The 13,394-nt window shown below is 50.1% G+C and overlaps 1 protein-coding gene across 2 annotated transcripts; it reads right to left on the bottom strand.

Moving 5' to 3' along the window:
- Nucleotides 1-1,531: 1,531 nt before the first annotated feature.
- Nucleotides 1,532-12,645, bottom strand: poc1bl (POC1 centriolar protein homolog B (Chlamydomonas), like; the record flags this gene model as incomplete). Of its 2 annotated transcripts, none has more annotated exons than XM_084484983.1 (5): nucleotides 12,552-12,645; nucleotides 8,265-8,761; nucleotides 4,526-4,695; nucleotides 2,292-2,481; nucleotides 1,532-1,721 (listed from the first exon to the last, which is right to left on the bottom strand). In XM_084484983.1, the coding sequence occupies exons 2-5, from the start codon at nucleotides 8,699-8,701 to the stop codon at nucleotides 1,532-1,534; spliced, it is 987 nt and encodes a 328-aa protein (XP_084341109.1). In that variant the 5' UTR covers nucleotides 8,702-8,761; nucleotides 12,552-12,645. The 2 variants fall into 2 exon arrangements, with proteins under 2 accessions (XP_084341109.1, XP_084341110.1); XM_084484984.1 differs by having other exon boundaries at nucleotides 1,636-1,721; nucleotides 2,280-2,481.
- Between the last annotated feature and the right edge of the window lie 749 nt (nucleotides 12,646-13,394).

The raw sequence follows: 13,394 nt of genomic DNA, 5'->3' as shown, positions 1-13,394 counted from the left end.
AACTGATTCCCAAAACAAGAGAACTGATTCTTTTTTTTTTTTTTACATAAAACAAAAATATGGTAATGTAAATAATAATAAAATAATAATAAAAGACACAAAGGAACAGAGCTTCGTCTCCCCTCGACTTCATATTGATTGAGTCTAAAACGTTCTCATGGTGGTTGAGGCAGCTTGAGGCTGTTCTTCGTAAAACCACACACGTGTGATGCTCCAGCGGCGTCGTAGGCTAATGCTACAGAAATTAGCTGTTTTCCCCGAGCACCGTCACCGTCTGAGACCTTCTGGTGGTTTTAAAGGCTCCGTTTGCGGGCATACCTCATGTTTATAGGCAAAGCGGTGAGGCCAGACACCTGAGATGCCCTGCCAAATGACGTAACTGACCATATGACTTAAGGAACTGAACGAACTGAACGAACGAATCAAACAAACGATTTGTGATAGTGAAGGGAACTGAAAGAACTGATTCCCGGAAAATAATCGTTTTGCCCATGCCTAGTGATTATGGTCCCACGTTCACGCAACGCAACGACCACGCAGACGCTCTGACGCAGTCGTGAACCTTCATGGTTCTGCATCGGGTTTTAGTGAGGGACCAATCACAATCACAACCCCTTGCGGCTGCGTCGCCTCAACGGAAGGTTACAATTTGTGGGAGGCGCACATCTGGCCCTCGCGGTGGACGCAAGGAGGGTCCGCAAGGACGTGAGGGGTCCATAACCCCCTTGCGTTGCGTGAACGTGGGACCATAACCAGCCCTTAAGGCCACGACGCAAACCCGCCTGGAATTCACCTTGTGTCTGTGCGTGCGTGCATGTTTGTCATATGAATATACGGGGGGTGGCAGTAGCTCGGGAGGTAGAGCGGGTGGACTGGTAACCAGAAGGTTGCTGGTTCCATTGTGTGTATGAATGGTTGTAAGTTGCTTAGGATCAAAGCGTCCCTTAAATGTAAATCGACACAGATATATTAGTGATGGCTCGTTCGTGAACAAATCAGTTCGAACGAACGACTCTTTAACGTGAACGAACCGACCTGATTCCCCGTTTCAGTTCGTCTCGTTCGTAGCGTTCGTTCTCCGAGACTCGACTCCCAGCTCCGCCCACTAGTCGCTGAGTCGCGAGTCGCCGTTCGTTCACTGACTGTGTTTAGCGGTGAAGACTCGAGGACTGAGACGTCAACGAGAGACCAGCCGGGCAACAACATCCCGATTCAGAACATGAAGCGCTCCTCAGCTGAAAGGAACTCAGTTAACGTTGTGTTGATTGATGACCGTTTGCACCGTCGCACGATCGTGATTCGTTTGAGAACGAGAACGAGGGAGGAGCCGAGTCTGACCGACTCAGTGACTGAGAACCGTGATTCACCGCTACCGGAAATGCGAACAAACAAACAAACAAACAAACGATTCGAACGACTCTTCTTGGCGAACTGACCGACGCGAACTGATTCATTCAAACAAATCATGGAATCCACCACTAAGATACACGTGTGTGTTTGTGTTTGGGGGGGGGGGGGGGGGGGGCGGGCGTCACCTGATTGGCTCGATGTGGGACGTGCGTCGCTTGCGCTCCACCTCGGGCACGGCGTGCCACTGGAAGGTGAGGCGCCAGTCGAAGCCCCCGATCATGGGCTCGTCCGTCTGCATGTAGAACTCAAAGGTGTTCCAGTCGATGGTGTCAATCACCGGGCACACGATGGTGCTCTGGTTCTGGCCGATCCTGGAGGGGTTCAGAGAGCACAGAGCCGTCGATGACGACGACGTGGGAGTGGGAGGACACCGACACCGACCGAGAAACCACGTCCCTCGTAAAGGGATTCATGTGAAGTACGCTGAATCATCTCCATCTCCTCCCACGCAGGTGATCAGAGGAGATGGACTTCAGGAGGACGGCTTTGCGTACGGCTGCCGAGGGTCCTTGTTCGCTGCCAAAGCCGATAGATAAGGACGCGAGGTTTCGAGTTGTGATTCCCTGGCAATGGGGCGACTCTTGTGTGGTCGTTGACGTCACACGTCCAAGCCCCACTGCCCTTCAGCCACTTACGCTGTAAACACCCGAGCCCTTTACAGCAACATGTCATTATGTCATTTAGTGTTAGGACAGAGAGTGGACGAATGCACACGTTTCAGAACGGTACTCTTACCATAAAGTTGTATATAACGACATGACGCCATGACGCCACAGAGTAAAGTACAGTCTAGGTTCCCGCCTGGCGATTGAGAAACACCCCCCCCACCCACCCCCCCACCACCCACCACCACCACCACCACCACCCACCACCGCCGTCACCTCTCCAGGAGTGGCTCGATCCAGCCGGGGACGCACTCGCAGTGGCAGTCCAGGAAGGTCAGTACGTCCCCGGTGGCGTAGGTGGCGCCGATGAGCCGGGCGCGCACCAGCCCCTCCCTCTTGTTGGTACGGATGAGCCTCACGCGCTCCAGCTTACTCATGTACTCCTCCAGCTGGGCTTTGAGATAGCCTGCACCAACGACACAGACAACACAGAGGCACCCACTATCAGTCCATCCCCTGTCTTTTCAAAGTAAATGAATAGTGTCTTGTGCGAAAAACCTGTATCCTTTTTGTTCGTACTTGTGTGGAGCCAGTTTTAACACAACGTGGGCCCTTTGTTCCGCTGGCCACACACGACCAAGCGAGCGTTTTGTGAAGCATTGTTTTGTGCTTTGTTCAGAAACTGGGTCGGTCTCAGTCTGGCTCGGTCAAAGAGGGATAGATGCAATACAATTCAATCACAAATTCTGTCTCTCTCTCTCTCTCTCTCTCTCTCTCTCTCTCCCTCTCCCTCTCCCTCTCCCTCTCTCTCTCTCTCTCTCTCTCTCTCTCTCTCTCTCTCTCTCTCTCTCTCTCTCTCTCTCAAATAGGCCAAACAGTTGGGGAAAAAGATGTGTCCAACATTCCACTTGGTGAGAGGACAGGAAATGATGTCAAGGGAGGTCAGCGCACAATGAGCTCAATCTGTAACGTCTAAGACAAGACATTACCGACTCATTGGCACAGACTCGCTCTCCACGCCCCTTGGATCCACATTTGGACGCTACAACCACGGGATCACGAATCAGTAGCAGTGTTAATAATTCCGTCATTAGCTCGGGTCTTTGTGTGTGCGTGTGTGGATTCATAAAGATGCAACACACAAGCACAGTGAGAAATCACTGGGTTCAAACGCATGTGTTCCATGCAAAAGAGACAGCAGGGTACCTTCGACCAAACTTCATCCACAGCCGCCGAACACTAATCAAAGCTGCCTGTTGAAAGAGACATGAACAGAAGAACTGTACCCCCCAACTATTGAAAACATATTTTCGTGTTTTTTTTTGGAGGGAGAGAGTCTGAGATATTATTTTTAGTGCTGTCAGTTAAATGTGTTATTAACGGCGTTAACGCAAACCCATTTTAATGTCTTTAATTTTTTTATCGCGAGATTAACATGAAGATTATTATTTCATTTTTTTGACCCTTTTATTGATGGACAGTGTTACATTGTCTAAGAGATGATTTGCTCCAAGTGTGAATGACTGCTCCACGTGAGAATGTAAGTGTGAAATTGAACACTACGGTATATGGCAGTGTTGTTTTCAATAAAAAAAACATTTGCACAAAGCAAGCCAATCCGCTTCTCCATGTTGATAAGAGCATTCAAATGAGAAAAAATAATGGGACAAAAATACATCAAGGGACATTTAGAATAGATAAAAATGTGCGATTAATTGCGATTAATCACGAGTTAACTATGACATTAATGCGATTAATCGCGATTAAATATTTTAAACGTTTGACAGCGCCACTTATTTTAACTGCCATCATACACCTGGCGAGGGTTCGTACAGAGCCTGGACGTCAGAGGAACGAACCGGCAGTGATTAGCTAGAACTAGCCAACATAGCCGAGGCACAGACACAGTTACACAGTGTGTCAAAACGCTGATTATATGAATCACCTCACCCTTAAGTACATCCTAGCCACGGCCTTGCCTCGGCCTTCTTTCAGTCTGTCTGTTCAAAGTGGCGTGTAATACGTGAAGTAGGCCACCCTCACTGGTGGGGCCTGATCAGCCTGACACGTGGCCCTTAAGTGTTCAACATGGAGGAGGCTTTTGTCTCTCTCACACACACACACACCCATCCATCACTCCAGCAGGCTGGCTTCTGATCCGTGCACACAGACACACACTTCACTCCCGGTCACCACTGACTCCGCAAATATCCATTCCCAAACAAAGAGATTCACACACACACACACTCCACAAACCAACCACAAACCAGTACCTCTTCAGGTCATGTTCATGTGCATGTGTGCATGTGTGTGCATGTTTACGTGTGTGTGTGTGTGTGTGCGCGTGTGTGTGCATGTGTGTGCATGTGTGTGTGTGTGCGTGTGTGTGTGCGTGTGCGTGTTTGTGCATGTGTGCGTGCGCGCGTGCGTGTGCGTGTTTGTGCATGTGTGCGTGTGCGTGTGTGCGTGTGTGCGTGTGTGCGCGTGCACGTCTGTCCGTCCGTCCCTACCCCTGTCGCTGTAGTCGTCCACCAGGATGACCTCCCGGAGCAGGACGGCGGGGGAGGTCTCCAGCACGCTGTGCACCGTCCTGAGCAGCGTGGACCACGCCTCGTTGTAGAAGGCGATGACCACCGACGTGGTGGGCAGCGAGCGGTAGTCGTACTTCTTGGCACGGCAACTGCGTGGGCGAGAGAGAGATAGAGGGGGGGGGGGGGGGGGCCGAGAGAGAGACACAGTTAGGAGGAGAGGGGGGGGGGGGGGGGGGTATTACTAGTGTCCGTGGCAACCCGGACAACAGGGGTGCACCCGGTGGGACCCGGCGGGGGTGAGGGGGTCTCATCGGCTGACGGCTCGGGGAGCAATGAGAGGAAGCGCTTGAGACCCGACGCGACGAATCACGTTGGAGCTGACAGCCGTAGCGGAGATCTCTTTCAATTGTTCCGGAACGAAAGTAAGCGACAAATAAACGTCTTGGGAGCTTGCATGTGAAAAGGTTGTGGACGGTGGGTTTGGTTTGGTTACAGTCGGGGAGAAGCAGGGACATTGAGGACAGAGGAATATGGCGCTCAGGGAGGATGGAGGGTGGGGGGGGGGGTGGGTGATGCAGTGCTCTTGGAGAGGGGAGAGAGAGCGCAGGAACGCCGGGAAATGCAAATAGAGAGTCTGAGCCAAGGGACAAACAGGGAGGGGGGATAAATGAGCAAAAAGCGAAAGCTACTCTTTCCTTGACAAGGCAAATGGCGGATGTGTCAAAGAGAAGCCCGGACCAGACCAGACATAACATTGTGTCTGCAGAATTCACAGGACCTGAACCGCGTCTGTCGCTGACAAAACAGACGCAGGCGTGACGCTCTAGTGCAGAGCCACCGATCCTTCGCTTTGAACGATTCAAATCACAGCTTGTTGCAACTGTTGGAAAGTAAGCAGCAGCAGCAGCAGCAGCAACAACAACAACAACAACGTTTGAACAGGGAAGGTAATGGTTTCTCTGGCCTGAGAGTGGGCAGGCCGGCTCTTGTCAGAAAATGCGTCTTGGATGGTCCGATTTTTTTTATTTTTTTCAGACCCACCAACAGCTGTGCAACATTCCAGGTAGTTTTCCAAGGCCAGTAGTAGAGAAGAAAGAAAGAAAGAAAGAAAGAAATAAAGAAAGAAAGAAAAAGAGGAGAAAATGAAAGCATTGTATCAGTCAGATTAAATACAACTGGGTGTCTGGATACACTAGTTGCATTGCATTTCTACGTGTGCTGTTTACACAGGTGGTCTAGATTTCAGCACGAAGTACAAGTACAGTCACCTTAAAAACACGTTAGGCGTAAACATAAGATGAGCACGACTTCCGAAATCTAAATCTCCACCCGCTACTTTGCCAAGTAGAGGATTGGCCGGCGTTCTCACGACTCTGCTATAAGAGTTTAATTATACCACAGTGCAAGTTTTAAAGTTTTAAAACTGCAAAAAAATATATATATAAATGAAAAGAAAAAGGTTGGGTCATCCCTTGCTTTCTCTTTTGCAACAAATCCAACTTGGCGCGGCGGCGTGGCACAGACAGGAGGCTGTTGTTGGTGCATCAGGCCACGGCCGTGACAGTTAGTGTGCTGTAGCTCTAGACCGCACTAGGCCACGCTCTGGGTAAACACTAGGAGCAGCTCGCCTTGGCCCGCCTCCACAGAGGCTCTCCATGGCAAAGGAAAAAACAACAACAAAAAAAAAACTGCATCCTCTTCATTCTAGAAGACGGTTCTCACGACGGTGACAAACGGCAGCGGGTCTGGCTTTCATCACGCCGGGCTCAGAGGGGGGCGGGGGGGGGGGGTGGGGGGGTCTGTTTGTTTGCTGCTGGTGGAAGGGGTAAGTGGTGATAAAAGACATTATCATACTGGGCGTCGGGACGGCAAACATCACAGAGCAGGGCTGACAAGCCGCCAACAGGCTCAGATCTCAAAGAAACCTCGTCGGAGCGGGGGAAGAAGAGCCCGCTCACGCCCCGCGGCCCAGATAACCAGCCCTCTGATGCCACCGTCACTCCAGGTCCAAGCCCACCGAATAATTCGAGAGCGGACTTTTTTGCGAACGCTTGACTTCACCTGAGGAGAAAGTGTGTTTTTTGACACATCACTTAGAAAGACCGAAGGCAGAGTGTGTTTTGGTTCTTATCTGTGTGTTTTTGAAGCCTATCATTTCAAATGAAGAGGCGGCAGACAGGCGGCGAACGGTGTTTACGCTTCAGTCTTACTTTGTATTCTGACCCGTTTCACACCCAGACCGTTTAGCCTCCAGGAGGATGAAGGCACACATGAGGAGGCCCTACCCTCAGCCAGGCTTCAGGACCGCTGTCCAGCAAGTAGGTTAGAAACCAATGTGGTCAAAACTAAACAACTTGGGGACAGCAACACCCTCCCTGTCATCCTTAACAACGTGCCAGGTGAACAGGTAAAACAATTTAAATATTTAGGCACAGTTATTGACCATAACCTGAATGTTAATGAGAACACAAGCAGCATTTTTAGAAGAGCCAAACCAAAGACGTTTGGGTTGGGCTCTTTTTTCAGGAAGTTGTTTTCAGGAAGTTGAGGAGTTTTGATTGTCAGCCAGTACAGACTCAAGATGACCGACAGAAGCCTGGTCGAAAGCATCCATCGTTCTGTTAATAGAACTGCCGGGTACGGGAACCTCAGTGCTTTAAATATAAACAAACTAAAAAAAGAACCCAAAATAACCCAACAAAAACGCCAAAATAACAATGAAAATGGCAGGGAAGGTGATCGGCAAGTCACAAAATCCACTCCCAACAATATTTGATATCTGAGGAGGACTCAGGAAGGCTAATGCAATAACCACAGAGCCCTCACGCCCACTGCATTCAGCCTACAGCCTCCCCCGTCCAGACGGAGACTCACGGTCCCTAGAGCAAAGCCGCAACCTTTTTAAGAAATCTTTCATTCCCTCTTGCCATTCAGCGATTGGACACAGTCTGATTTTACCACTTGTTACAGCTTTTACACTATTTTATTTAACTTATTTGCTGCTAATTGTCATTTGCACTATTCTATCTTGTTGTGGTATGTGGTTTGTATGTTCCATTGTCAACATGTTATGTGTGTAACGTGTGTTCAATCGGAAGCCGAAGACAAATTTCCAACCAAGGTGGACAATAAAGTAATTCTTATCTTATCTTATTTAGCAGTAGCCTTCATCCCAAGTGACCAATAAAGAGCAGTTATGTGGTTAGGCATCTTGCTCATCGCTGCTCATGGTAAATGGACTGCATTTCAATTGAGACTTGTAAAGCGCTTTTACCCAAAGCGCTTTACAATATTGCCCAAGATTCACCCATTCATGCACACATTCACACGGCGGTGTCGACCACGCAAGGCTGCAATCAGCGGGTCAGGAGCAGTCGTCTCGCTCAGGGACACCTCCACACTCCGCTAGGAGGAGGAGCCGGGGATCGAACCAGCGACCTTCCGGTTACCAGCCAACCCGCTCCACCTCCTTATGCCGCATGCCGCCGCCCCCCCCCCCCCCCCTCCCCACCCTACAGGGGACTGCCATCATTGGCGGTTCACACACCCAGAACCTCTCTTCTCTCTGGGAGGAGTCCGCCCCGCCCCAGCCACTGGAGAACGCCCTGCCCCGCCCCCACCTCCGCCCCGCCCCACCCCCCGCCCCTGCCCCGCCCCACCCCCACCCCACCCCGGCCCCACCGCGCCGCCGCGCCACGTGTGCGGGCTCTGAACTCACTCGGCCATGCGGCTGTCCCGGATGTGGCGGTGGAGGGAGATCTTGTCGCTGGTGTAGATGTTGATGGCGTAGCGCTCCACGCTGTCCTGCTCCAGCTTCTTCTCCTCGGCGCTGAGGGTGAGGCGCGTGGCCACGCCCCACTCCCCCGGCGCGCCGGCGTCCGCCTGCAGCTTGCCGTACACCGGCCGGGCCAGCTCGCGCTCGGCCGCCGCCGGGTCCTCCAGCTGCCGCGCCGCCCGCCTGTTGTGGTCCGCGCCGCCGCCGCCGCCGTCGCGGGGCAGCAACAGGGAGTCGGAGTCGGAGTCGGAGTCGGAGGAGGAGGAGGAGGTGGAGGAGGAGGAGGAACGCGCCATGATGAGGTAGGCCAGCCACAGGAGCCAGACTAGGAAGAAGGCCTTGGGCAGCAGGCCCAGTTTCCGCGAGCAGCGGCCCCTCATGGCAACCCGGGGTCGGCGGCGGCGGCGGTCAGGGCACCATGCCGGTCACTCGAGCAGACTCTGCGGGGGGTAAGGGGAGACACAGAGGGCGACACCGACGCGGAGATCCTCGTTACATTCATGCCGCGGTTACATCAGATTAGGGCAACGCTCCGGAGAGCATTTAGTTCAATATTAATATTTAAACCACGCCAGGCAAGTAACATAAAGACACTTAACCAAAGTGAATCCTGATACATTTCATTAATGCTCAGGCATGCCTACAGGTAGGCTTCTGTCACAGGGGGTTCAAACCAAGAGTCCTTCACCTGGGAGTCAGACACCCTCCCCACCCTAGACCACCCTTTTTTTTTTTATTACACACTCATGTGGTCGCTCATGACGTCGTAGGGCATTTCTACGTACGGTGGTTTGAGACCATGCTTATGGTGACACTGCACTTTAAATATCAATAAACTTAAACTTAAACTTAAACCCTGCTACTACAGCCCCCATAGTGTGGGCACAGCAAAAGAACTTAAACTTAAACCCTGCTACTACAGCCCCCATAGTGTGGGCACAGCAAAAGACGGCTCAATCAACTTTATAGCTCAATAATATTAGAAAAAGAATTGTTATTATCAATACTGTGATTTAACGCTTATACACATATATATATATATATATATATATATATATATATATATAAAGTCACATTTTATGGACAATAATGTTTGGCATGGAAACAGTGTGTCGGAATATAAATGAGGCTCATTACAGCCATCACACACCGGACGGCTGGTGATCAACGTCGACATCATAAACAGCTCTGCATGCAGGGCTCACAGCCACATTAAGACGCTCATTATATAGACAGAGCCAGAGTGCCAGATGAGGCTCGATTATAGCTGGCGGTACAGTAATGCGCTGATGAAATTACAAGCGAGCGTGTGGCTGTGACGGGGGACGGGCTAATGTGATCTGATGCATTGCAACACCTACTGTCCGTCGAGGTTTGAGTTTTTAATTATTTCATTCATTAGGCACAGTTCGGTCCACCCCTGCTGGAGAGAACTTGTCTCCACTGCGCAGCGAAACTATTTAGGATGGGCGACACTTTGAGTGTTGTGTTGCAGCCTCTTCCAGACGCGATCCCCTCGAGGATTCACATTGCAGCTCGGTTTTCCAACAATCAGAAGAGGTGCACTCGCAGGTCGGATGGTATGATGAAGCTAATTTCAGCATTAGTGCTGAAATAATTCACAAGACACAAGCTCTGCTGTGCCTTCTCGTACACAATCCTGGAACAACGTGTCAAGACAAGACAGGACAAACAACATTGCCTCTTGTTAATAAGAAGTTTTAAGTTCTCCATTTCACTCATCAATTTGTATTTTAGTTCTTCAAAGCCTAAGTATTTGTATCATTTGGGAACTTGTTTCCAAAGCTTATTTCAAATGGTTGTGTTTTTTCCCTTAAGACGTGAGTCGCGGTGTGATCAAATTGGATTAGGGTCCATGAGGGTCCATTAGAAAAGTTAATGTATTGTTAATGTAAATCAATAACCCTGTGTTGAGTTTGGCCGTTGGCTCATCATATAATTGTGTTTTATTGACCAAGTAAAGATACCAACTCGCATTTTGCAGTACCGGATCAGTACCGGAGAGTAATTACAAATACATACAAACGCTGTTGCATACAAAGAGTCACACATCAGAGAGCGTGGACAGTAGAGGGAAGAGACACTGATTGATTTAGGGGGAAAGAAATGATGTTCCCCAAACTTAATGTTCCACCTCATGTTCCCCTTCCACCTCGTCTGTGATGGAGGTGGAAGGATTTGATTACACTATGAATATTACGATGATGAAGTTAAAGTACTCTGGTATTTTGTATAGCCAATGACAATATTGGTGTGTGTGTGTGTGTGTGTGTGTGTGTGCGCATGTGCGCGTGTGTGTGTGTGTGTGTGTGTGTGTGTGTGTGTGTGCATGTGTGCGCATATGTGCGTGTGTGTGTGTGTGTGTGTGTGTGTGTGTGTGTGTGTGTACGGTGTAAAAGGTAGGCCTACATTTCCATTGAGAGAGCTTAGATCTGACAGACTACATGCATTCAGAGCACACACACACACACACACACACACACATTTAATTAACTGTTGAAAGGGAACCCTTCCATAAAACAAGCCTACAATAACATACAGCATACAATTAAAAAAAAGGGTCACAAAGTGCCTTTCTATACGTGCGCATGCGTTGGCCCTACACACAGTATACGCATGTGTAGGCTCAGTGCCAGCAGTGTGCTGCCCGGCGTGGCCGTGGCTGAAGCAGGCAACAGAGCCTTCCACTCCATTAGAGGTCTCTCACTCCACTCCCCCCCCCCCCCCATCAGCCATCAGCACAGCCCTTTGATTGGGGTGCTGGTCCGTGGCCAGCGAAGGACCAGGCAGAGTCCTGAGGTTACAAAATGGAGACAGTCTCTCCCTGGGCCACAGACAAACACAGCCCCCTTTATTGCTGGTGAATCACACCTTCCTCTCTTTTGCCTCTGAATCTGATAGCCCGGAGCAGAGAGCTAGCCGTGGAACGAGCTGGATTTTACCGGGGGAGGGAGGGGGGGGGGGGGGGGGTAGGTAGGTAGGTAGGTAGGGGGGGTGTGTGTGTTTAGAGGAGGTAGGTTAAGTGGCAGACCAGCAAAAGAAAGAAAAGTCCAGGGGGATACGGTTGAGGCAGTCGAGCAGTAATGATGGTAAAGTGGCATCCCGTAGTTACAAAACAAGCTTTGACTAAGAGACAGTGCACAGTGGTCGGATTTGCATCTGTTTTGCAAGAGCAGAACATTTGGGGATTGTCTGCGGAAGACCCTCCCGGGGGCCGTGGTGGATCATGCCAGGGTACAGGTTACTACGCGACGTCTCTGGCGTGGATAGAAAAAAGAAGTGGCTCACTCACAGAACGGGGTCACTGCACTAGCGCTATCAGCAGCACTTAGCTGCGGAGACAAAGGGAAGGTGAAAGGAATTTGTCACAGGTGTGTAGTTTGACTGCTACTGCAGTCAAACAGGTTGATCAAATCAAACCCTTTGGCAAGGGTTGAGACTGGCAAGAGATTGAGACTGGATAGAAACACTCTGTACTGCTGCATGAGAAACTACTTTGGAAGTTGGAAAGTGTGGCTAAGTGTGGGTAGTTGTGTTAGTACAATGTCATTACACAACAAAACGCGGACATGCCCGGCAGATCTAGGCCAGGGTGTTACACTAGATGATGCAGTTATTTGATAAGTGCTCTTTCTTAAACGCATGCACATGGCTCCTGATCACTGCTGTCAAACTGCTCGGCATATACGATTACTATGCACGGCCAGATGAGTTGATTACGCCGAATCTCTAACTAGGAATTCGAAACGATTGACACTCTACTCTCACTCAGTAGTAACCTGGCCCTACTACTTTAAAAAAAAAAAAAAAAAAAGCGACACAATAGCATAACTTTAAAGAAGCCTGACATCAGGAAGTCGGCGAGAGATCACACGGCCGTATACTCTGACAGATTGTGTTGCGATGTGGCTTTAAAAACAGAAAAGGGGTTGCCAAGACTGGATATCGACCCCCTACCGTCACGCTAAGATCAAAACCCCCCAGGCATCTATCTCTGGGGGTCAATAAATCAGCTGGGATCATTTCTTAGCACCAACAAAAAGTAAAGTTTTATGAAACAGAAAATCAACAGCACAGCAGTGACCCGTTTGACAGGTAACCACATCGCAATGGAATGAATGGCATCCACAGTCATTTCACAACATTTCAAAAACTTTCACCCCCGGAAAATGGATCTAGCGTGGCTATAAGATATTCACCGCGTCTTACCTCTAGCTACATTCCTCGCAGGGTTGTCGGTACGACTGCGGGGCTCAGCTGGCGGCTGCCTGGCCCGTCTGCAGCAGCGTCTGTAATCTGCGGCGGTTTGCAGATGTCAGCATACCCACATCCTCTCGCTGCTCCACGTTTACGTCCTCGCGCCGGGGCTCGGGCTTCTTGCGCGAGTGCGTGCGTGTGTGTGTGCGTGTGTGTGTGTGCGTGTGTGTGCGTGTGTGTGTGTGTGTGTGTGTGTGTGTGCGCGTGCGCGTGTCAGGCTATTGTGGCTAGCGCCCGGAGCTAACGCTGTGCTGTCACTTTAGTTTTTCACTTCACTTTCCTCGCGTCGGGTTTGAAGTTTATCTCCATTTACCCTCGCAGCCAATCAATGAATTATTGAACCGGCGAGTTCACGGTTAACGGGAGAAGAAGGCGGGACGAGCGGCTTGAAGGTTGGCCGTGGTGGTGATGATGATGATGATGATGATGATGATGATGATATAAAACCTCTGTTTTATTTCACTTATCAGCCTAATGAGGCTCTGTCAGCCTGCGCGTGGAGCGGATCGTCGGCGACGTGTTAATTAATGAGAACCGCGTTATTCACTCGTATTCACTTATTCACTTGTAAAATATATTAAAATGACGTGTTGGAATAGCAAATAGGAGCTGAGTGTCTCCCTCCATGGCCCATGTAAACACACCCGACCCTTTCTGTAGTTTGAGTCTATATACAGGATATATAGATCCTGTAGCGACTGGAAACGTCTTCCCGATAGTTGGTATATAGCCTTTGGACAAGGCATATTTAGTATTCAGGTGATGACGACGGCCGGCACGGTCGTAGCCTACACA

This window comes from Micromesistius poutassou (genome assembly GCF_964030765.1).
Source record: "Micromesistius poutassou genome assembly, chromosome: 20".
Taxonomy (NCBI): domain Eukaryota; kingdom Metazoa; phylum Chordata; class Actinopteri; order Gadiformes; family Gadidae; genus Micromesistius; species Micromesistius poutassou.
Note: the sequence above shows the minus strand (reverse complement) of the source record. Positions and strands in the feature narration are given on the sequence as shown.